Consider the following 24,315-nt stretch of genomic DNA (forward strand, 5'->3'; position numbering starts at 1 on the left):
AGAACACACCCTTTGCCAGGGCTTTAAGAAATGCGTTGGTGAAGGGAGCATCAGAACCCTGACAAAGCCCTGAGGTAGCTGTCCCCAGCAGCCTGGAGATGACAGCGGGGAATACTAGGATTGGTTGTATTCCCTGATTTCCATGGGAATAATGGTAGTCAGAGTGACAGTGGTAGAGGCCAGTGATAGCACTTAACCATTAAAAGACAATCATTTCTTTTTTTAGTGCTTGATATTTATTGAAAATAATGCCAATGCTTTTTCCAGGTAGTATTGAGGAGCTGGGCTGAGTGCTTGTTTGTTTTGTTTTTAAGTACTATTTGTCCAAATGCACACATCTGTGGGACTGCTGCAATTTTGAAAGAAAAATGACAGCTGTGTAAAACCAGTGCATAGGAAAAAAGAAGTGTCAACAATTTGGCTGCCAGGCACACCGCGCCCCTGCAGCAATCTGGTGGGGCAGGGGAGGACACTCGGAGTAGGTAGAAAACTAACCAGGCTGAACGGCCCCTTCAGGGGTTGGTGAGCTGTCCAAATCAATGTCTGAAAAGGCATAGCCAACTCTGGCATTTTCCAGGTTGGTCCTGATCTCGAAAGGTGGTAGTCTGTAGGTGGGATGTGGTGAGTGGATGTGAAGTGGCAGCATAGTTCTCTGGGAAGATGTAAGCCTGGCAGCAGGGCAGGTGGCAGCAGCAGGGCTATGGGTGGTCTGCGCAGTTTGTAACAGGGGCCTGGCCAATAGCTGGGGTTCAGGACACAGTTCAGATTAGCAGGGGAGGGATCCCGGGGATGGTCAGGGTAGATGACACTTCCAAGCACTTCCGAGTGAGTGAGGCTCCAGCCCCGAACCCAGCAGCAGGTAACTGGAGCGCTATTCCTGGAACAAAGACAAGCACTACGGAGAAATGAAGAGAGAGAGCAGACGGGCGCGGGTAGGTAAGGGGACCGGAGGGCAAGGGGGAGAGCAGTGGCTCCTGGCGGGGTGAGGGCTGCGGGGAGGGGGTGGCGGCGTGCAGGGCCCTCCCCCCGAGGCCCGAGGGTCGAGGGCCTAATAATCATCCTCTTCTTCGTCGTCGTCGTCTTCGTCGTCATCCCAGCCAAAGCACTGTTTCATCTCATCGAGGAAGGCCCGGTAATCACCTAGGATGGGGCTATCCATCTCGATGTAGGGCACCACCCACTCCTCGGCTTCCCCGGTGAGGAGGCTGATTAGGAATGCCACCTTCATGGCGTCGTTGCAGAATCGGTTCTCGTTCACGAGCATGTAAGACGCCGTCTGCACGATAAACTCGGGGAGCCGGGAGCTCTCGCCATTAAACGTTTCGGGGAAGGGCACCGGGCAGCTCGGCGGACGTACCTGGCGCAGCAGGCTGGCCCTCTCGCACACCAGCAGCCGCAGCTGTTCCATGAGCTGGCTGTTCTCGATGCTCAGGGCGCGGTGCCGCATCAGGAGCGCGTGCAGCAGCAGCACCAACTCATCCACCATTGCGAACGGCCTGGAAGGACAGGACTCGGCTCGGTTCGGCTCGGCCAAGGTGCGCACGGAGGCCTCGCAGGAAGTGCGTGTCCACGGAGGCGCTCGGTGGCCAGGGGCGGGGGACGGGGGGCGGTGCGCGCCGAGGTCCGGGAGGCTACGCAAGCTCCGCCCACGAGGCCATTCGGACGGACGGTGCGCCGGCGCGACGGGGGAGGGGCGTGGCCAGGCTGGGGGGGGGGCCGCGGCGGCGTGGGGGCGTGGCCGGGATGGGAAGGGTGTAGACAAAGAGGGCGTGGCCAGGAAAAGGATGCGCTGGGTGGCTGAACCACCGGCTTTGTGGTAGGTCTCTCGGCGGGCTGTTAAAGGCTGATATAGGCTCCCCTAGCTCCTGGTTGTGGGGCCTGCGTTAGCAGAGGACCTGGCGAGCGCTGAGTCCGGTCTCAGAGAAGGTAAATTTGTTCAAACTGAAAGGATTAGCCACCCTTCTACCTAGGTAGCTTGCACAACTCAGTGTTCCTTCGTGGGTCTGTGGCCACTAGATTCTCTTGGCGTGATGTTTTATTAACACATTTTCTTTCTTATTTAAATCTCACTCAGAGAAGTATTGACACTGCTGGCTGCCCTGTGGGAGTCACACTTCCTTTTAGGATCATGAAGACCCTCAGGGGGTCCTGCCTTTCATGAAAAAGGTAGTATTTAAACAGTGACTTCTTTAGTAGGGAAATAACACACACACACACACACACACACACACACACAAAACCTAAGTAGCAAGATATAAAAAAGTTGTGCAAAATCAGCATCCAATAATCAATTGCAGGCATCCCACATATCTTTGATTCTCTATTTCTTGTCTTGCTATTAGTGCCGTTGGCCACTGGGTATTATTCTGTACTTAAAAATGAACTGTTAAGATGTTTGTGTTTTTAAATAATTTTGTTTTTCTACTTTGAATGGATCCCTGATTCTAGAGCCAACATGAATTGTTGGCTCTGCTTTCAAATATATTGCCAATTCAATCACGTCTTGTCATTTCTACCACTGCCACCCTGATCCCTAGCCTTTCTTTCTCACCCAGACTGCTGCAACTAATCACTTAGCTTTCACTCTTTTCTTCCTATAGTATATTCTCCATAGAGTAGCCACGGGAATCCTTTAAAACAAAAATTAGGGCCGGGCGCGGTGGCTCATGCCTGTAATCCCAGCACTTTGGGAGGCCGAGGCGGGCGGATCACGAGGTCAGGAGATCGAGACCATCCTGGCTAACAGGGTGAAACCCTGTCTCTACTAAAAATACAAAAAATTAGCAGGGCGTGGTGGTGCATGCCTGTAATCCCAGCTACTCGGGAGGCTGAGGCAGGGGAATCGCTTGAACCCGGGAGGCGGAGGTTGCAGTGAGCCGAGATAGCGCCACTGCACTCCAGCCTGGGCTACAGGGCGAGACTCCGTCTCAAAAGAGAAAAAAAAAAGATCCCTTCACTCTCCTGCTCAAAATCCTCCAACAGTTTCACCTGAGAATAAAGAGCAAAGTTGCAGCCAAGGCCTACAAGGCCCCTCCTTCTATCCTGTGCCTCTTCCCATTTTCTGCTGTGCTCTAATCACTGTCCTCCTTGCTGATTCTCACACCCATCAAGCAGTTCTGGCTTCATAGCCTTTGCATCTTCTATTCCTTCTCCCTTGCAAGGCTGTCATCCCAGCCTGCCTGACTCCTCCTACTGCTTTCAGAGAGAACTTTTCTGACCACCGGACCTATCAGAGCACCCTGTTCTCTGCCCCCAATCTGTAACCCTTTACTCTGCTTCATTTATCTACATAACATTTATTGTGCTACCGGCCACCATGTCGTACGTATATATAGTACTTTGCTCATCATCTGCTTCCATTTTAGAATATATAAGTCAAAGAAACACTGCTTTTGCTATCTGGTCTATCCCTAATGCCTAGAAAAGTTCTGGCCCAGAGTAGAGGCTTCATTAATGTTTGGCGAGTAAAATAATCTAAGAGTGAAGATGCTGAGATGAAAATTAGAAGTTGTGGCTGCACAAAGAGTCAAAAAATACTCTTCAAATTGTTAAGTGTAAGGTTGGGTGTGGTGGCTCATGCCTGTAATCCCAGCACTTTGGGAGGCTGAGGGGGGCAGACCACCTGAGGTCAGGAGTTAAGACCAGGCTGACCAACATGGAGAAACCCTATCTTTCCAAAAAATACAAAATTAGCCAGGTGTGGTGGTGGGCGCCTGTAATCCCAGCTACTTGGGAGGCTGAGGCAGGAGAATCACTTGAACCTGGGAGGTAGAGGTTGCGTGAGCCGAGATCGCGCCATTGTGCTCCAGCCTGGGCAATAAGAGCAAAACACCATCTCAAAAAGAAAAAAAAAAAAAGAAAAAAAATTGTTCAGTGTATTTTATCTCTGACCATGAATCAGTCTCGATTGTGAAACAATGACTGATGTAATAAAACTGGCTGAATAGATTTTTAAAGAAATTCGATTTGGTCCTTTAGGATAGAATTGAATGATCATCCATGGAAGTAGGAGGCTGGGAAAGAGCAGAGAAACAGGGCCAAGCCCCAAGCAGGGACACGGGGAAGATCACAGTGGTGAAAGGATGAGCAGTGAAAAAAAGAGATAGGAGGAATGTGAGCTTTTGGCCTCTCCTGTGCTATGAGCTCCGCCACCTGAGAAGTTGGCAGGCAGGGATCCACTCTCACTCTTAATTTTATCTTCAGCACCTGGCAGTGTTTACTAGCTGCTCCATAAATATTCAGTGTAAGGATTGAGGGGAGGGATGTGAAATGTGGAAAGTAGGTCTCTGGCCATCATGCCCATTTATAGTTCAGAGTACAGGATGGGCCTGACTGGGACAGAGGTAGTGTCCAGCTTCACCTTTCATATCCAGGCCCTAATACAGGAAGAGTACTCAGGGTTCCACTCCTAGGAGCACACTTTCTTTCTTTCTTTTTCTTTTTTTTAGACAGAGTTTTGCTCTTGTTGCCCAGGCTGGAGTGCAATGGCACGATCTCGACTCACTGCAACCTCCGCCTCCCGGGTTCAAGCGATTCTCCTGCTTCAGCCTCCGGAGTAGCTGGGATTACAGGCATGCGCCACCATGCCCAGCTAATTTTATATTTTTAGTAGAGACAGAGTTTTTCCATGTTGGTCAGGCTGGTCTTAAACTCCCGACCTCAGGTGATCCGCCCGCCTCGGCCTTCCAAAATGCTGGGATTACAGGCGTGAGCCACCGCGCCCGGCCTAGAGCACACTTTCTGTAGCAGACACTGGGCCAGGTGATTGGCAGGGCTGTCACAATGACTCATACACAAGGACCAGACATGGGAATGGGCATTTTAGAGCCAGAGACCCAGGAGGTAAATACCTAAACCTAATAAAGCAATAGGTTGATGGTGCTATACCATCATGCCAACCTCTCTAACTCTAAAGCCCGCCCATGCCCTTGCTCTGAATAATTAATATGTGCTGGACCCTTGTGACTTCAGTGGGCCCAGGCAGGTCTAGTGGGGAACCAGAGATGATTAGGCAGATGCTGCCCTAATTTTCTCCCTACAACCCCACAGCAGAGGGATTCAGGGAGGAAACCAGACGAGGCAACCACTAGTGTTCCCTCTGAGTGTGCTCTGAGACCCTGGAAGACAGGAAATGTCCTGCCCAAAACTGTGCCCAGAACTGAGCAGTGACTTTGGGAGGTGCTTCCCTGGTTGGAGAAAGGGAATGGAGACAAGCAGCTTAGCACTGACTCACAAGGGAAGCAGTCAGGAAGAGGTATGTAGTATCAGTTGATAGAAGATGTAGAATCTTAATGCTCATTTTAACCAGCTTCCAGGTGCCTGTGAGGCTCCCCCACCAGTGCCAATGCATATCAGCACTTCCTTCTCCATTCACCCTGCTCACAGCTGCATGTCGCCTTCCTCATTTTCTTTCCCCCTCTTGAGTGGCCCTTAAATGTTCCTTTCCACTTAACGTGAATATGCTGGGGGCAGACACAAGTACTCCCTGTGACAAGTACTCATAGGGAGTACTTGTCTCGGGCCAGTACAATTTATCAGGACAGCTCTGGGTTGGAACGCCCTAAGGGTGGCTTAGACTCCACCGTTTGGCAAGAGCACAAGCCCAAGGCACTCACTACCACCATGTTTCTGGCTCCAAACCGTGCCCTGGTACACATCAAGCATCCAGACTGTAAAATTCTCTTGAAATGAACATGAAAATTTCCCATGATTCTTGAGCCACCAGATGAGTGTGCACACATTGACTGGGTAAACTAACTCAGCACTCAAATATACAGCCAGGAACAGAAACAGCTTCGGAAAGAATATTTGTGAGAGGACTGGATGAATGCTGCCAAGAGCCAGATCTCTTCCCACATAGACTTCCCCCATCCCCCTTCTTAGCCAGGTGCACCTGGGACTGCTTTTTACAGAAACCGCATTTGGAGGGCAATAGAGACCTCTGGCCCAGAGAGAGGAATGAAGAGGCACAACTTCCTCCCTCCTGTCTTTGCCCTCTCCGGCTTACTAAAGTGCTGGAAACATTTTTACATGTTTATTAATGTACTAAATTGATGTATTCTTATGGTTGAAATACCTTAAATAATATTGATGTCTTAAAATAAAAAAGGAACATTCTTAAGACCTCTCCTTCTCACAAAATATCACTTAATAAGATTGTTGAAAATTCAAATTTTGCCCTCTCTTGTTCTCTCTCTCTAAGGAGACTCAACGCTTCAGTTTCTTAGATGATATAGAAAAAGCATGGTGCAAATGAAGTCATAGTTCCAGATATAGAACTGGAAAATCAGCTTTCTATAACTGAAAGATTTTTATGAATTAATGTTTTATATTAAGTATTTTGTATTCTTCATGTATAGGCTTTTGTATTGCCATAATATAGAATTAATTGCCTGCAGTGTGCTGCACTAGATAGTTGTTAGTTTTTCTCTTGCCTAGTTATTTTAATATAATTGGTCACAGTGATTATACAAGAGTTTATACACGTGTTTTGTTTCTGCCATTTTTGTACATTTTAGAAAATATCTGGCATCATGTTGAATTTGTTCTTATGGATCTCCAGAAAGTGATCTGTTATCGTCTGTGTTTGCCTGTTTTGTTTTTACTGTTTAATAGCCTCTCTTTTAGATTGGCTAGTTACTTTGATCTAGACTCAGTTTTTCACGAGGCAGAATGGGTGTGGTGAATTGAAGGTAACCACAAATTATTTGCCATTCAGCAGAGAGGTAGAAATAATTTTCCCTGCCTCATTAATCTGGGGTGGCCCTGTGACTTGATTTGACAAACACAGTGTGATGCAGTGCCTTAAAGTTTATGAGACAAGGCCTTAAATAACTGAAGATTCTGCCTTTGTCACTTGGTACACTTCCTATTAAGAGCCACCCACCATATGTAAGAAGTCTAACTACCATGGGATCATTATACTGTGAAGAAGCTGAATCTAGCCACGTAGAGAAAGAGAGATCATGTGGAGGAGCAGCAAGACAGTAAACAAACATGAGACTGAAGCTCCTTTCTTGGACTTTCCAGCCTAGCAGAGCCACCACCTGAATGCAGCTGAGTGATTAACTCCAACTGACCATATATAAAGCAAAAAACAAAACAAAACAAAACAAACAAACAAACAAACAAAAGAACCATCCAGCTGAGCCCTAACTGAATTTATGATCCACAGAACCATGAATAAATAGAATGCCAGTTGCTGTAAGCCACTAAGTTTTGAGATAGTTTGTTACCTGGCAGTAGAGGACTTAAACATGGAGAAACTTAGGGTATGCTGCAGATAAAAGCAGGAGCCCCATATTAAAAAAACACAATTTCTGAATCTACTGCCCTGTTCCGTGTGCTTAGATTTATATTTGTCTATTTGGCATCCATTAATCACAAGGCCAAACTAATGGCCAAAGTTCTTTGCATCCTCCTTGCCATCCAGAGCCCATACTCTTAAACTACTTCCTTTATCTAGTTCTCATGTACCAAGCCAATATTTTCCCTGCTCTAAATTAACCTGAAGCCAGGTATCAGACAACTAGGGATCAGCCCTATCCCCCTAAACCAGCTGGAATTATTTGAACTACCCCATTCTAAACCGTTTGGCCTGCCCTGCCTTGCCTTTCCCACAGATAAGCCAGTGAAGACTATGGCTTCCACTCACTCCTTTCTGCCTCCTGGTGTTTACCCACGTGTCCCTGCATGATGTGGTGAGCCTCCTCCTACTTACACTGGGAAATGTAAGTAACAAAAATCTTTCAATTACATTGGCCTATCTATGTCATCACTCAGTCATCTCCATAAATTAAAATCCTGCAGGTACAATTGGGACACATGAAAAGTAATCCTCTCCTGTGAGGAACTCTGAAGCGTGTGCTTGTGCATGAGTGCCTGAGTGCCTCTCTTTCCTTGTGTGAGTGTCTGTAGTCAAGCAGACATAAGCATATTGCTGCCCTGTAACATCAAGGATGCTGCATGTAGGGAAAACTGGCAGTGTCATGGTATGACAAAGATAGAATCAAAAGCAGCCGTGTTTACTCCAGGGAATCTGTATGCCTATGTAAAAGCAGTGAAGCACATTCCAGGGAAACATTATGGAAAAAAAATAATTTTTGGAAAGAGGAGTTCTGTCTTCATACTGTTGCTTGCAACCTTTGTGGCTTGAGTAAGTCATTTATTCTTTTTTCTGAGCTTCTGTTTCCTTATCAATAAAGTGCATCCTACTAATATCTATATCATAAGGCTGCAGTGAATATCAAAAAATAAAATATAAAAGTATCTGGCAAACTACAAAAAACTTTTGTGCACAGATTACATATTATTGTTCACTAGACAGTTGAGATTTAGTAGCGTTGCAGTGACTCATATTAACTGCATGTTAAGTTTAATAGGTAGGTAGTTCTCTTATGTTAACCTAGTATCCATGAGTTTACCCATGAAGTTTAAAAGTATAAAGTATACCTTTGAATAACTAGCTGGAAGAATAAAATAAGGTTATATCAGGATCTTGCTTTTTGTCAATTCAAAGCATTCTGCTCTTATAAGTTTTTTAGGGGAAAAAAGGCATTTATTACTATAGTTCAAAGACCTACATGTTACATTTTCTTTTCTTTTTTTGTTTTGTTTTTTTTGGCAGTTCACAGTACATTTACTGGGTAATTTCTAGTTAACAGTAGCAATGATGATCACCTTGAAAATCTTGTATTTTGTGGTGGTTTTCTCTTACATAAGCCTCTTGCTTTGTTGAAAGCATAGATTCTTTTTTTTTCTCTTTTATATATATATATTTTATTATACTTCAAGTTCTAGGGTACATGTGCACAGTGTGCAGGTTTGTTACTTATGTATACATGTGCCATGTTGGTGTGCTGCACCCATTAACTCATCATTTACATTTTCTATTTTGTCCTATCAATCTGGAAAAAATCCATACGACATCTGGGATATGGATACACAATCTCCTCTCAGAGTAAAGAGGCAATTATATCTCCAGAAACTTTTCATCACTGTAGACCACGGTGGTCTTCCTTGGAGAGGACAGCAGTTCCAGGGACATACGAAAAAGAGAAAACAGGGTTTCTCTCGGCCTTAGAAGTTTCTCTGGCCTGCATCGCCTGAGGCAGCATCCTCTCCTCTCAGGTTCTCTGGGCTTTCCTGCTAGCCTCCTTCATGGCCCTTGGCATCTCCTAAACACTCAGTGATTATTTTTGTTTTTAATTTTTAATTTTTGTGGGTACATAGTAGATGTATTTTTTGTGGGGTACATGAGATATTTTGGTACAGGCATACAATACGTAATAAACACATCAGGGCAAATGGGATACCTGTCGCCTCAAGAATTTATCATTTCTTTGTGTTACAAACATTCTAATTTTACTCTTTTAGTTGTTTTTAAATGTACAATAAATTATTATTGACTATAGTCACCGTGTGTGCTACCAAATACTATGTCTTATTTATTCTTTTTTTTTTGAAACGGAGTCTCAGTCTGTTGCTAAGGCTGGAGTGCAGTGGCAGGATCTTGGCTCATTGCAACCTCTGCCTCCCAGGTTCAAGCAATTCTCCTGCTTCAGCCTCCTGAGTACCTGGGATTACAGGCACCCACGACCACTCCCAGCTAATATTTGTATTTTTAGTAGAGACGGAGTTTCACCATGTTGGCCAGGCTGGTCTCGAACTCCTGACCTCAAATGATCCGCCTGCTTCAGCCTCCCAAAGTGCTGGGATTACAGGCGTGAGCCACTGCGCCCAGCCTTGCTTATACTTTCTATTTTCTAACTATATTTTTGGACTCATTAACCACCCCCACTTCCCCCCTAGGCCCCCACTACCCTTCCCAGCCTCTGGTAACTATCATTCTACTCTCTATCTCCATGTGTTCAATTGTATTAATTTTTATTTCCCACAAACGAATCAAAACATGCAAAGTTTGTCTTTCTAGGACTGGCTTGTTTCACCGAACATAATGTCCTCCAGTTCCGTTGTATGTGTTTGCAAATGACAGGATCTCATTATTTTCTGTGGCTGAATAGTACTGCATCGTGTCTATGTAGCACATTTTCTGTATCCATTCATCTGTTGATGGACACTTACATTGCTTCCAAATCTTGGCTATTGTGAACAGTGATGCAACAAACACGAGATTGCAGATACCCATCAGTATGAGGAAATCAATACACTGATTTCCTTTCTTTTGGGTATATTCCCAGCAGTGGGATTACTGGATCATATGGTGTCTCAACTTTTATTTTCTTGAGGAACCACCAAACTGTTCTCCTTAGTGGCTGACTAATTTACATTCCTACCAGCAGTGTAGAAGGGTTCCCTTTTCTCCACATCCTTGCCAGCATTTGTTATTTCCTGACTTTCGGATATAAGCCATTTAAACTGGTGTGAGATGATATCTCATTGTAGTTCATAATTGCGTTACTCTGATCAGTGATGTTGAGCACCTTTTCATATGCTTGTTTGCCATTTGTATGTATTCTTCTGAGAAATGTCTATTCAGATCTTATGCCCAATTTTTCAAAGGACTATTAGATTTTTTCCTATAGAGTTGTTTAAGCTCCTTACATATTGTGGTTATTAATCCCTTGTCAGATGGATTGTTTGCTAATATTCTTTCCCTTTCTGTTGGTTGTCTCTCCACTTTGTTGATTCATTTCTTTGTTGTACAGAACCTTTTTAACTTGATGTGATTCCATCTGTCCGTGATTACCTTGGTTGCTTGTGTTTGTGGGGTACTGCTCAAGAAATTTTTGCCCAGACCAATGTCCTAGAGATTTTCCCCAATGTTTCTTCTTTTTTTTTGAGGTGGAGTCTCACTCTGTTACCCAGGCTGGAGTGCAATGGCATGATCTCAGCTCATTGCAACCTCCACCTCCCAGATTCAAGTGATTCTCCTGCCTCAGCCTCCAGAGTAGCTGGGATTACAGGCACATGTTACCATGTCTGGCTAATTTTTGTATTTTTAGTAGAGATGGGGGTTTCACCATATTGGCCAGGCTGGTCTTGAACTCCTGACCTCAGGCGATCCACCCACCTCGGCCTCCCAAAGTGCTGAGATTACAGGCATGAGCCACCGCACCAGGGCTTCCTGAATGTTTTCTTTTAGTAACTTTATGGTTTGAGATCTTAGATTTAAGTCTTTAATCCATTTTGATTTCATTTTTGTATATGGCAAGAGATAGGGGTCTAGTTTCTTTCTTCTGCATATGGATGGATATATAATTTTCCTGGCCCTATATATTGAACAGAGTGTCCTTTTTCCAGGATATGTACTTGGCACCTGTGTTGAAAATCAGTTGGGTGTAAATAAGTACATTTGTTTCTGTGTTCTTTATTCTGTTTCATTGGTCTTTGTATCTGCTTTTATACTAATACCATGTTGGTTTGGTTGCTATAACTCTGTAGTATAATTTGAAGTCATGTTCATGTGATTCCTGCAGTTTTCTTCTTTTGCTCACAGTGGCTTTGGATGTTCTGGGTCTTTTATGATTCCATATAAATTTTAGGATTATTTTTCCTATTTCTGTAAAGAATGTCAATGGTATTTTGATAGAGATTGCATTGAATCTATAGATTGCCTTGAATAGTATGGACATTTTGACAGTATTGATTTTTCCAATGTCTGATCATAAAATATCTTTCCATTTTTTTGTGTCTTCATTTTCTTGTATTAATGTTTTATAGTTTTCATTGCAGAGATCATTCGCTTTGGTTAATTCCCAGGTATTTTGTTTTATATTTGGCTATTGTAAATGGGATTACTTTCTTGATTTCTTTTTCAGATTATTTGCTGTTGGCATATAGAAATGTTACTGATTTTTGTACATTGCAACTTTACTGAGTTTGTTCAATTCTAATAGTTTTTTATGGAGTCTTTAGTTTTTTCCAAATATACAATCATCATTTGCAAGCAAGTATAATATGAATTCTTCCTTTCCAATTTGGACGCCCTTTATTTCTTTCTCTTGTCTAATTTATCTAGCCAGGATTTCCAGTGCTATATTGAATAACAATGATGAAAGTGGGCATCCTTGTTGTATTCCAGATCTTAGACAAAAGGCTTTCAATATTTCCCTGTTCAGTATGACACTAGTTGTGAGTATGTTGCATATGACTTTTGTTCCTTCTATACCCAGTTTTCTTTAGGGTTTTTATCTTACAGGGATGTTGAATTTTATCACATGCTATTTCCACATCAGTGAAATGGTTGTAATTTTTGTCTTTCATACAGTTGATATTGTGTCCAGAATTGGTGGGTTCTTGGTCTCACTGACTTCAAGAATGAAGCTGCGGACCCTCACGGTGAGTGTTACAGCTCTTAAGGTGGCGCGTCTGGAGTTTGTTCCTTCTGATGTTCGGATGTGTTCGGAGTTTCTTCCTTCTGGTGGGTTTGTGGTCTCGCTGGCTCAGGCAGGAGTGAAGCTGCAGACCTTCGCGGTGAGTTACAGCTCATAAAGGCAGTGTGGACCCAAAGAGTGAGCAGCAGCAGGATTTATTGCAAAGAGCGAAAGAACAAAGCTTCCACATTGTGGAAGGGAACCCGAGCAGGTTGCCACTGCCGGCTGGGGCAGCCTGCTTTTATTCTCTTATCTGGCCCCACCCACATCCTGCTGATTGGTAGAGCCGAGTGGTCTGTTTTGACAGGGCGCTGATTGGTGTGTTTACAATCCCTGAGCTAGACGCAAAGGTTCTCTACCTCCCCACCAGAGTAGCTAGATACAGAGTGTGAATTGGTGCATTTACAAACCCTGAGCTAGACACAGGGTGCTGATTGGTGTGTTTACAAACCTTGAGCTAGATACAGAGTGCTGATTGGTGTATTTACAGTCCTTTAGCTAGACATAAAGGTTCTCCAAGTTCCCACTAGACTCAGGAGCCCAGCTGGCTTCACCCAGTGGATCTCGCACTGGGGCTGCAGGTGGAGCTGCCTGCCAGTCCCGTGCAGTGCACCCACACTCGTCAGCCCTTGGGTGGTTGATGGGACTGGGCGCCATGGATCAGGGGGCGGCGCTCGTCGGGGAGGCTCGGGCTGCACAGGAGCCCACGGAGGCGAGGGGGAGGCTCAGGCATGGCAGGCTGCAGGTCTCAAGCCCTGCCCTGCGGGAAGGCAGCTAAGGCCTGGCCAGAAATCGAGCGCAGCACCGGTGGGCCGGCACTGCTGGGGGACCCAGCACACCCTCCGCAGCCGCTAGCCGGGGGCCGCTCCGAGTGTGGGGTCCGCTGAGCCCATGCCCACCTGCAACTCGCATTGGCCCGCAAGCAGTGCGCGCAGCCCTGGTTCCCGCCCGCGCCTCTCCCTCCACACCTCCCGGCAAGCTGAGGGAGCCGGCTCCGGCCTTGGCCAGCCCAGAAAGGGGCTCCCATAGTGCAGCGGTGGGCTGAAGGGCTCCTCGAGTGCCACCAAAGTGGGAGCCCAGGCAGAGGAGGCGCCAAGAGTGAGCGAGGGCTGTGAGGACTGCCAGCACGCTGTCACTTCTCAATATGATGTATCACAATAATTGATTTCTGTGTGTTGAACCATCCTTGCATCCAAGGGATAAATCTCATATGGTAATGATGAATGATGTGTTTATTGTGTTGTTGAATTTGGATTACTAGTATTTTGTTGAGAATTTTTGCATCAATGTTCATCAGGGTTGTGGGCCTGTAGTAGTCTTTTTTTGATCTGTCTTTGTCTGGTTTTGGTATCAGGGTTATAGTTGCCTCATAGAATGAGTTTACAAGTATTCCCTTCTCCTCTGTCATTTGGAGTAGTTTGAGTGAGCTTGATAAGAGTTTTTCTTTAAACATTTGGTAAAATTCATCTGTGAAGCCATCGGGTCACAGGATTTTCTTTGCTGCAGGACTTTTACTTATGGTTTCAACTTCATTACTTGTTATTGGTCTATTCAGGTTTTGAATTTCTTCATGGTTCAATCTAAGTAGGTTGCATGTGTCTAGGAATTTATCCCTTTCTCCTAGGTTTTCCAATTTGTTGGCATATAGTTGCTCAATGTAGTCTCTAATGATCCTGTGAATCTCTGTGGTGTCAGTTGCAATGTCTCCTTTTTTATCTCTGATTTATTTATTTGGTTCTTCTCTCATTTTTTCTTGGTGTGACTAAAAGTTTGTCAATTTTCTTTATGTTTTCAAAAAATCGACTTTTCATTTTGTTGATCTTTTCTATTTTTGGTTTTAAATTTTGTTTATTTCTGCTGTGATTTTCATTATTTCTTTTCTTCTACCAACCTTGGGTTTGATTTCCTCTTGCTTTTCTAGTTCTTTAAGATGCATTCTTAAGTTGTATATTTTGAAGTTTTTCTTCTTTTTTGATGTAGGCACTTATAGTTCAAACTTACTTCTTAGTACTGCTTTTGCTGTACCCCATAGGTTTTGATATGTTGTGTTTTCATTTTCATTTGTATCATGAAATATTTTAATTTTCTTTTAAATTTCCTTACTGTTTCACTTCTCATTTAGGAAAATATTGTTTAATTTCCATGTATTTGTGTAGATTCCAAATTTTCTCTTGTTACTGATTTCTAGTTTTATTCCATTGTGATCAAATAAGATACTTGATATTATTTCAATTTTTGAATGTTTTAAGACTAATTTGTGACCTAACCTACGGGCTATCCTTGAGGATAATCCATGAGCTGAGGAAAAGAGTGTGTTTTCTGCAGCCATTGGATGAAATGTTCTGTAAATATCTATTAGATCCATTTGGTCTATAGTGCAGATTAGGTCTGATGTTTCTTTGTTGATTTTCTGTCTGGATAATCTGTTCAATCCTGAAAATGAGGTGTTGAAGTCCCCAGCTGTTATTGTATTGGGGTCTATCTCTCTCTTTAGCTCTAAGAATGTTTGCTTTATATATTGAGGTGCTCCAGTGTTGCATGCATATACTTTTAAAATTATTATATCCTCTTTCTGAATTGACTGCTTTTTAATTAGATAACAAGCTTCTTTATAGCTATAGTTTTTGTGTTAAAATCTATTTTTTCTGAGATAAGTATAACTATTCCCGCTCTTTTTTGGTTTCTGTTCACATGGAATATCTTTTTCCACCTCTTTGTTTTGCATCTATGTATGTCTATGTGAAATGTCTTTTTGTAGGCATTAGAGCTAATTTTTGTATTATTATTATTATTGTTATTTTTTTTTTTTTAGTAGAGACGGGGTTTCACCATATTGACCAGGCTGGTCTTGAACTCCTGACCTTGTGATCTGCCCGCCTTGGCCTCCCAAAGTGCTGGGCGTGAGCCACCGCGCCTGGCCGAGTTTTAAGTGTCCCAGAAGCTTGTCTGCTTTAGTATTCCCGCTGTGTATTTTTAGTAGAGACAGGGTTTCTGCTTGTTGGTTAGGCTGGTCTCGAACTCCTGACCTCAGGTGATCCACCCATCTCAGCCTCCCAAAGTGCTGGGATTACAGATGTGAGCCACTGTGCCTGACCAATTTTGTCTTTTTAAAAATCCATTCTGTCACTCTGTTTCTTTGGTTTGTAGAGTTTATTTCATTTACGTGCAATGTTATTATTGATAAGTAAGGACTTACTCCTGCCATTTTAAAATTTGTTTATCTACTTGTTTTGTGGTCTTCCTTCCCTCTTTTTTTTTTCTCTCTTCCCTTTTGTGAAAGTATTTTTTTTTTCTGGTGGTATGTTTTAATTTCTTACTTTTAATTTTTTTTGTGTGTATCTGATGTAGGTTTTTTGATTTGAGACTACCATGTGGCTTGCAATTAACATCTTTTAATCCATTATTTTAAACTGATGATAACTTAACTCTAATTGCAAAAACAAACAAACAAACAATACTCAGTGATAATTTATCTCAATTCAGGAAATGGATTATTTGAAGAAAAATTCTCATTAAGTGGAGGTTTGAGCTGTATAAGGATAATTCCCAGCCTTTTTCTCAAATTTCATGCTGGTTCCTGCCAGTACATCACTGTTTGGGAAAAATGGGAATGGAATCACAGAAGTTTACTGTTGCAGGGGACAGTTTCAGTCATGTACTATAAGAGTTTCAGTGTTTCTAAATGAGAAAAGGACCTGCAGAATGGCCCACCAATGAAAACAGATTAAATGAAAAAGCAAAGGTCCAGAGATGAACAACTTATACAAGGCAAACATTAAGACATCATCTTCAAGGACAGCATGAAACTATAAAAAGAACACTGGACTTGGAGGTGATAAAACCTGGTGCAGATTCTACATATGACATTTTATATCATGGACAAAATTCCAGATTCTCTAAATCTCAATTTCCTTATTTTTATTCATTTATAAAAAGTGAGTAAAAAATGCTTTCTCACAGAATTGATGTTTGATGTGTTTCAAATTAAAAAAATAGTATCACAGTAAGTTTTAAAGTGTAAATTGTTTTTGACACATTAATTCTTATCCATTCTTTCTAAAGTTGTCTTGAAATCATTTCAGATTTATAAAATATCTTGTAAGAATTTTATGAATTCCTAGATATTCTAACCCCCAGGTGAGCCAATTGGTATCTGCTTTTTTTTTTTTTTTTTTTTTTTGAGATGGAGTCTCACTCTGTCACCCAGGCTGGAGTGCAGTGGCGTGATCTCGGCTCACTGCAAGCTCTGCCTCCTGGGTTCACGCCATTCTCCTGCCTCAGCCTCCCGAGTAGCTGAGACTACAGGTGCCTGCCACCACGCCCGGCTAAGTTTTTGTAGACGGGGTTTCACCATGTTAGCCAGGATGGTCTCGATCTCCTGACCTCGTGATCTGCCTGCCTCGACCTCCCAAAGTTCTGGGATTACAGGCATGAGCCACTGTGCCCAGCCACCAATTGCTATCTTTTTACCAAGTTTGACTTACTCTTGTTCTCTATGTCAGTATTTATATGTATATATGTGTATGTGCTTACATAATCCTTTTTCTGAACCATTTTTGAGTTGCAAACAGAAAGGCTCATTACCACTTGGTATTTCAGTGAGCATTTTCGAAAAACAAGTACACTATCCTACAAAACCACAGTCTATCAAAATCAAGGAGCTTAAAATTAATATAATGCTTCCACTTACCCCATTAAGATTTCCTTCAACTGTGCCCAAAATGAAATTTTTAGATCCAAGTTCCAAGCCTGGAGCATGTATTATATTTAGTTATTGATATGGTTTAGCTGTGTCCCCACCCAAATTTCATCTTGAGTTGTAGCTTGCATAATCCCCACGTGTTATGGGAGGGACCTGGTGGGAGGTGATTGAAACATCGGGGTGGGTTTTTCCAATCCTGTTCTCATGATAGTGAATAAGTCTCATGAGATCTGATGGTTTTATAAAGGGCAGTTCCCCTGCAGATGCTCTCTGGCCTGCTGCCATGTAAGATGTGCCTTTGCTCCTCCTCCGCCTTCTGACATGATTGTGAGGCCTCCCCAGCCATGTGGAACTGTGAGTCCATTAAACCTATTTTCTTTTACAAATTTCCTAGTCTCAGATATTTCTTCATAGCAGTATGAAAATGGACTAATACAGTAATTTGGTATGGATAGACTGGGGTACTGCTATTAAGATACCCAATAATGTGGAAGCAACTTTGGAAGTGGATAACGGGCAGAAGTTGGAACAGTTTAGAGGGCTCAGAAGAAGATAGGAAAACGTAGGAAAGTTTGGAACTTCCTAGACACTTGAAGGGCTCAGAAGACAGGAAGATGTGGGAGTTTGGAACTTCCTAGAGACTTGTTGAATGGCTTTGACTAAAATGCTGCTACTGCTGTGGACAATAAAGTCCAGGCCGAGGTGGTCTCAGATGGACATGAGGAACTTTTTGGTAACTGGAGCAAAGGTCACTCTTGCAATATAAAGAGACTGGTGGCATTTTGCCCCTGCTGTAGAGATCAGTAGAACTTTGAACTTGAGAGAGATAATTTAGGGTATCTGGCAGAAGAAATTTCTAAGCAGCAAAGCACTCAAGAGGAAGCAGAGTATAAAAGTTTGGAAAATTTGCAGCCCGATGATGCAATAGAAAAGAAAAACCCTTTTTCTGGGGAGAAATTAAAGCCAGCTGCAGAAATTTGCATAAGTAAGGAGGAGCCAAATGCTAATAGCCAAGACAATGGGGAAAATATCTCCAGGACATGTCAGAGACACAGCCCCTCCCATCACAGGCCCAGAGGCCTAGGAGTGAAAAATGGTTTCCTGGGCTAAATCTAGGGCCCCCCTTCTGTGTGCAGCCTAAAGACTTTGTGCCCTGTGCTCCAGCAACTCCAGCTGAGGGTAAAGGGGCCAAGGTACACCTCGGGCTGTGGCTTCAGAGAGTGCAAGCCCCAAGCCTTGGCAGCTTCCACATGGTGTTGAGCCTGCAGGTGCACAGAAGCCAAGAATTGAGGTTTGGGAACCTCCGCCAAGACTTCAGATGATGTGTGGAAATGCCTGGATGTTCAGGCAAAAGTTTGCTCCAGGGGCAGGGCCCTCATGGAGGACCTCTGCTAGGGCAGTACAGAAGGGAAATCTGGGGTCGGAGCTCCCACTTAGAGTCCCCACTGGGGCACTCCCTAGTGAAGATGTGAGAAGAGGGCCACCATCCTTCAGACCCCAGAATGGTAGACCCACTTACAGCTTGCACTGTGTTCCTGGAAAAGCCACAGACACTCAATGCCAGCCATGACAGCAGCCACCGGTGGGGGGGGGGGGGGGGGCTGTACCCTGCAAAGCCACAGAAGCAGAGCTCCCCAAGGGAGCCCACTTCTTGCATCAGTGTGACCTGGATGTGAGACATGATCAAAGGAGATGGAGATCGAGTCAAAGGAGATCATTTTGATTGATGGCCCCACTGGATTTTGGGCTTGTATGGAATCTGTAGCCCCTTTGGCCAATTTCTCTCATTTGTAATGGGTGTATTTACTTGATGCCTGTATCCCCATTGTATCTAGGAGGTAACTAACTTGCTTTTGATTTTACAGGCTCATAGGCGGAAGGGACTTGCCTTATCTCAGATGAGACTTTAGACTTGGGCTTTTGAGTTAATGCTGAAATGAGTTAAGACTTTGGGGGACTGTTGGGAAGGCATGATTGGTTTTGAAATATGAGGACATGAGATTTGGGAGGGGTCAGGGATGGAATGAAATTGGCTGTGTCCCCACCCAAATCTCATCTTGAATTGTAGTTCCCATAATCACCGTGTCATGGGAGGGACCAAGTGGGAGGTAATTGTATCATGGAGGCACGTTTTTTTCTTGTGCTTTTCTTGTGATAGTGATTAAGTCTTATGAGATCTGATTATTTTATAAAGAGCTGTTCCCCTGCGCATGCAGTCTTGCTTGCTGCCATGTAAGACATGCCTTTTGCTCCTCCTTCACCTTCTGCCATGATTGTGAGGCCTTCTTAGCCATGTGGAACTGTGAGTTCATTAAACCTCTTTTTCTCTATAAATTACCCAATCTCAGGTATTTTTTCATAGCAATATGAAAATGGACTAATACAGTTATCATGTCTCTTCAGTCTCCACAGTCTGGATCCATTCTTCAGTCTTTTCCTTGCCATGTCCTTGGCAGTTTTGAAAAGTGCAGGCTAGTAACTAAAAATGTCCCTCAATTCCTGGTATTTATTCATTATTAGATAAATATTATGCATTTTCTTTACTAGTGTAGTGTTTTTCCAGTGAAACCCCATCTCTACTAAAAATACAAAAAATAGGCCGGGCATGGTGGTGGGCACCTGTAATCCCAGCTACTTGGGAGGCTGAGGCAGGAGAATGGCATGAACCTGGAAGGTGGAGGTTGCAGTGAGCCTAGATCGTGCCACTGCACTCCAGCCTGGGCGGCAGAGCAAGGAGACTCTGTCTCAAAAAAAAAAAAAAAAAAAAAAGTATAGTGTTTTTTCTGAGTGCCTCATATCAGAAAGCACATGATTTCAATTTTTTCTATCACTGTTGGTGGTAACTTTTATCACTTGTTTAAGGTGGTTTCTGCCAGATTTCTCCCCAAAGGTAAAATAATTATTTTGCAAGTTTTAGGAAGTATTTAATAGTAATTACATTCTACTCTATAGGAATGTTTTCCATTCTCTTACGTATCTATATATATATGTAAAATATATATATATATATATACATTTACATACAAAATATATATTAGTATGGACCTCTGAATTCCTATTTAATGCACTGGATTATAATCCATTACTATCATTATTCATGTCAAAGCTTCCATTTTCCAGATTTGCCCAGTTGAGACCCCTTTAAGCTAGATTATGTGTCTTATTGTCATGCTTATCTCATTCTTTGAGCACTTCTTTCTTTCCTGTACAATATGATATTCCTGGCCCATCTTGTACTTTTCTCGCCCCAGCTCTGGAATCATCCATTTCTCCAAGGAATACTCATTAACTTCAGTAGTGATTGGTTTTCAGAAATAAACATCTCAAGGTTAGGAGTGCAAATTGCTGTTGATATTGATTTCTCACTTTTGGAACAACCATTCAGCCATTTGGAAAAGAAAGTCAACCTCAAACCTTACCTTATTCCATGTACAAACATTAATCATAGACTTAACATAAAAGTGACAACTACAAAGTTTCTATCTTTTTTATATAAAAGAAAATAATTACAAATTGGATTTCATACAAAGAAAATTATTTTGCTCATTAAGACACTGGTAAAGGCCAGGTGCGGTGGCTCACACCTGTAATCCCAGCACTTTGGGAGGCTGAGGTGGGTGGATCACCTGAGGTCAGGAGTTTGAGACCAGCCTGACCAATATGATGAAACCCTGTCTCTACTAAAAATACAAAAATTAGCTGAGTGTGGTGGCATGCGCCTGTAATCCCAGCTACTCAGGAGGCTGAGACAGGAGAATTGCTTGAACCCAGGAGGCAAAGGTTGCAGTGAGCCAAGATTGTGCCACTGCAATCCAGCCTGGCGACAGAGCAAAAAATAAATAAATAAATAACAACAACAACAACAACAAAAACAAAAAAGCACTGGTGATCAGCAGAATAATATTACATAATTCTGTATGTTTGCCCAGTTATTAATATAGGATCAGGCTTTCCCTGTAGGGACTTTCCTAAGCCTTTTTCGCTCTGATATCCCATTTTCTGTAACATTTTAAATCCTGGATTCTCAATAGTTTCATTTGTAAGTCTCATATCCCATGCTGTAAGTCTCAACCCCATAGGTTAACAGCTACAGTTGCAACATAAGGTTGAAAAGTACATGACTGTCCATCTAGTCTGAGACAGGGTAAAATCTCAGCACTCTGTTGAACACTTTGAGCTGTTCCCACTCCGACTAAGGATGTAGAAGTTAATTGCAAGGGCCAGGATGGGGGCCAATTGTCTTTAGATATTACTGACACATCAGCTCCTGTATCCATAAGCCCATAAAATGTCTTTCCTGTAATTTGCACTGTACAGGTAAGTCGATTAGAAGCTATGAGTTGGGATAGGTAAATTTCCCTCCTAGTTTTACTCTTAAGTCCTTGATTCCCTTGTTTCTCCTTACGTGGAGAAGGGTGTAACTTGCAAGGAATAAGCAATAGCTGAGCAGTATATTCTTCCAGTTCAAAAACCCAAAGATCTTGTGACATTACCACTACTTGAATTTCTCCTTCATAATCAGAATCAATAACTCTTGGGACTATAGTAACGCCCTGTAAGTTAAGACAGCTTTTTGCCAAAATTAATCCCATATATCCTGTTGGCAAAGGTCCCCAAATACCAGTGGGAATCTTGGTGGGTTTGTCTCCTCCAACTAATATAACCCGTTTTCTGACTGGGAGATCTAATCCTGAGCTTCCGGGTGTTCCTGGGGAGAGGGAATCAATGTGCCTCCGGGAACCCATCCCTGAGACAGGGCTGTGGCCTGGATTGGGAATGCCCTCATTGTTTGTGGGGCCTGGGTTCAGGCCCCCTTCTCGTTTCCCGACATGGGGGTGCCATTCTGATGAAATTTGGAATGGCATTGACTAGCCCAATGATTTCCTTTATTGCAAGAAGGCAAAGTCCTGGCGTTTTTTCTTTTGGGGGTGGAGAACTGCATTATAAGATCCCTTCTGCCCAGAGGTCTGACGGCATTCTTTTTTGAAATGTCCGATTTTTCAACAATTACATTTTCTCATTTTAAGAATCGCCTCTTGGCCCTTTTTAGATTTGTCCATTACTAAATTAGCCATTGCTTGAGCCATCATTGCAGAGCGATAAAGCTCAGTTCCCACATCTGGACAAGCTTTAAGAAAATTTCCCAAGTTTTTTGTACATCTCACAGGTGCCAGTGCACGTTTACAATCCACATTTGCATTCTCAAAAGCTAGAGTTAAGGTTAGCATTTCTGCAGCAGTGGTATGAGGAATCTGTTGCTTCACTGCCTCTTGTAGTCTTGCAAGAAAATGTGCATAGGGTTCCTGCAATTCTTGCATGATACATAAAAATGATTTTACGGGGACCCCTTCATCTGGAATTGTGGCCCAGGTGCGTTTAGCATCCAAGGCACACTGCTTATAAGCAGCATCTGGGAGTGCCATTTGATGTTGCGGGTCTGAATAAGGGCGATTACCTAATAGCATATCCTCTGTAATGTCTCCGTGTCCAGCAGCACGATTCTTTCTAGCCTGGTCTGCACACAGTTCTTGCCAATTTAAATTCCATGTCAGGTACACACTAGCAGACAAACAAGTGCGAGCCAAATGCTTTACATCAAATGGTGGAAGACACATGGCACCAAATATAGATTCTAACAATCCTAAAGTGAATGGGCTTTGGACTCCATTATTCACTGCACTAGCTTTCAATTCTTTCAGCAACTTAAACTCTAGTGTGGTGTGTTCATGAATAAACTGCTGTGGATTATTTGGATTGGGCCTTATGGAAATGGGAAAAGTGCAAGGTCCTAAGGGCTCTCCAGCTATAGCAGCAGAGCGTAAAATTCTTTGTATTGGGGTCTCTAGTTCTGCTACTGAAGGAGGTGGTACAGATGTTTCTGCTACTGGAGGGGGTGACACAGGCCAATTTTCATCCTTCCTCCCCTGTTTATTATTTTTAATTGGTACTGTGGGTGGGACAAAAGATTCTTTTAAATTTTTTGACTCAGAACATGACTCCTGCTGTCTAGCAGAATAAGAAGGAGATAATGGCAGAAGGACAGTACGAACTAAACTCTAAGCAGAAAAAACACAAGGATCAACTTTAAGACCTTTTTGATGAGCTCGTTTTAATCCTTCTCCTGCTCTGTCCCAATTTTCCACATCAAGAGTGCCTATCTGTGGAAAGCATGGGTTATGCGTGATAACCTCCTGCAGCATCTTAGTGTTTGAGAACTAACCTGAGCACCAGATTGTTTAAGTAAAACTTTAAGAAACTGCACATAATGTTGCTCCTCAATAGACAAATTCTGCCCCATGTTACCCTGATTAAGAAAATGTCCTGTTCCCAGTCCCTCTTTAGGGCACTGACCTTGTATCTGCTGCCGCCACACTCCTCCCGGGGTTTCTCGTTTGTCTTGTCAGTTTCACATTCTCTCCTCCAGCAGACCTTCTTTGCTCACTGTCTGTGTTCAAGGCGCCACTTGTCGCTGACGGTTTCTACGGTAGTGAACAAAGGGGGACGAACGCAGAAATAGAGACAAAAACAAGAGGATCTGTTTTAAAAGAAGGGGTCAGGGGGCTCCTTGCTTCTAGTGAGGAAAGGCAGCCCTGAGCTTCTACAGCCCTTCATATTTATTAGGTAGAAAGAGCAGGGAGGAAGAGGTAATGGTTGGTTAGCTGCTTGATTTATCACAGGTACACATAATTGCTTTCTTTGTACAACAGGCTTCAGATGTTCCTATAGATAATCACAAGGAACACTGTGCTTGAGGCATGACTGCCCTCAGCACCCCTTCTGGCGGCAGATGCAGTTGTTAGTTTTCCAACATCTTGCTTTCATGACAGCAGTTTGCTGTTTGCTCATATAGCCTCCAGTGGTATACTGAGTTGGTCATGACCCCCATTTTCTTGCCCTATAACACAAGAGCAAAACTCTGTCTCAAAAAAAAAAAAAAAGATACCGCTAAGAAAATGAATGTACAAACCACTGAATATATAAACATACACACCCTCAAAGGAATACTACCTAGAACATATAAAAATTTTAGAATATATAAACATATAAATTACTCCTAAAATCAACAATTAAAGAAAAACATCCTTAGAAAATAATTGGACAGTTTCATACACAGGCTTAACATACTCTTACTATTTAGCAATTGCATTCCTTAGTATTTAATGAAGTGACTTGAAAACATATCCACATAAAAGCCTGCACATGAATGGTTTTAGCAGCTTTATTTATAGTTGCCAAAACTTGAAAGCAACCAAGACATCCTTCAACAATGAATAAACT

The 24,315-nt window shown here is 43.0% G+C and overlaps 1 protein-coding gene and 1 long non-coding RNA gene across 3 annotated transcripts in view; one reads left to right on the forward strand and one right to left on the reverse strand.

The window, feature by feature from the left end:
• Positions 1 to 213: 213 nt before the first annotated feature.
• LDOC1 (LDOC1 regulator of NFKB signaling) lies at positions 214 to 1,666 on the reverse strand. The gene has a single exon (XM_019019835.2). The coding sequence runs from the start codon at positions 1,484 to 1,486 to the stop codon at positions 1,049 to 1,051; it is 438 nt and encodes a 145-aa protein (XP_018875380.1). The 5' UTR covers positions 1,487 to 1,666; the 3' UTR covers positions 214 to 1,048.
• A 94-nt stretch (positions 1,667 to 1,760) lies between these two features.
• The window catches only part of LOC129529681 (uncharacterized), a 417,056-nt gene continuing 394,501 nt past the window's right edge, over positions 1,761 to 24,315 (forward strand). The window contains exons 1-3 of one of the 2 annotated variants that reach the window (XR_010132549.1): positions 1,761 to 1,816; positions 7,623 to 7,730; positions 12,230 to 12,300. This is a non-coding gene — a long non-coding RNA (uncharacterized lncRNA). Of the gene's footprint in view, positions 1,927 to 7,622; positions 7,731 to 12,229; positions 12,301 to 24,315 lie in introns of both variants that reach the window. The other variant, XR_008675225.2, reaches the window with a different exon arrangement.

This window comes from Gorilla gorilla, chromosome X, assembly GCF_029281585.2.
Source record: "Gorilla gorilla gorilla isolate KB3781 chromosome X, NHGRI_mGorGor1-v2.1_pri, whole genome shotgun sequence".
Taxonomy (NCBI): domain Eukaryota; kingdom Metazoa; phylum Chordata; class Mammalia; order Primates; family Hominidae; genus Gorilla; species Gorilla gorilla.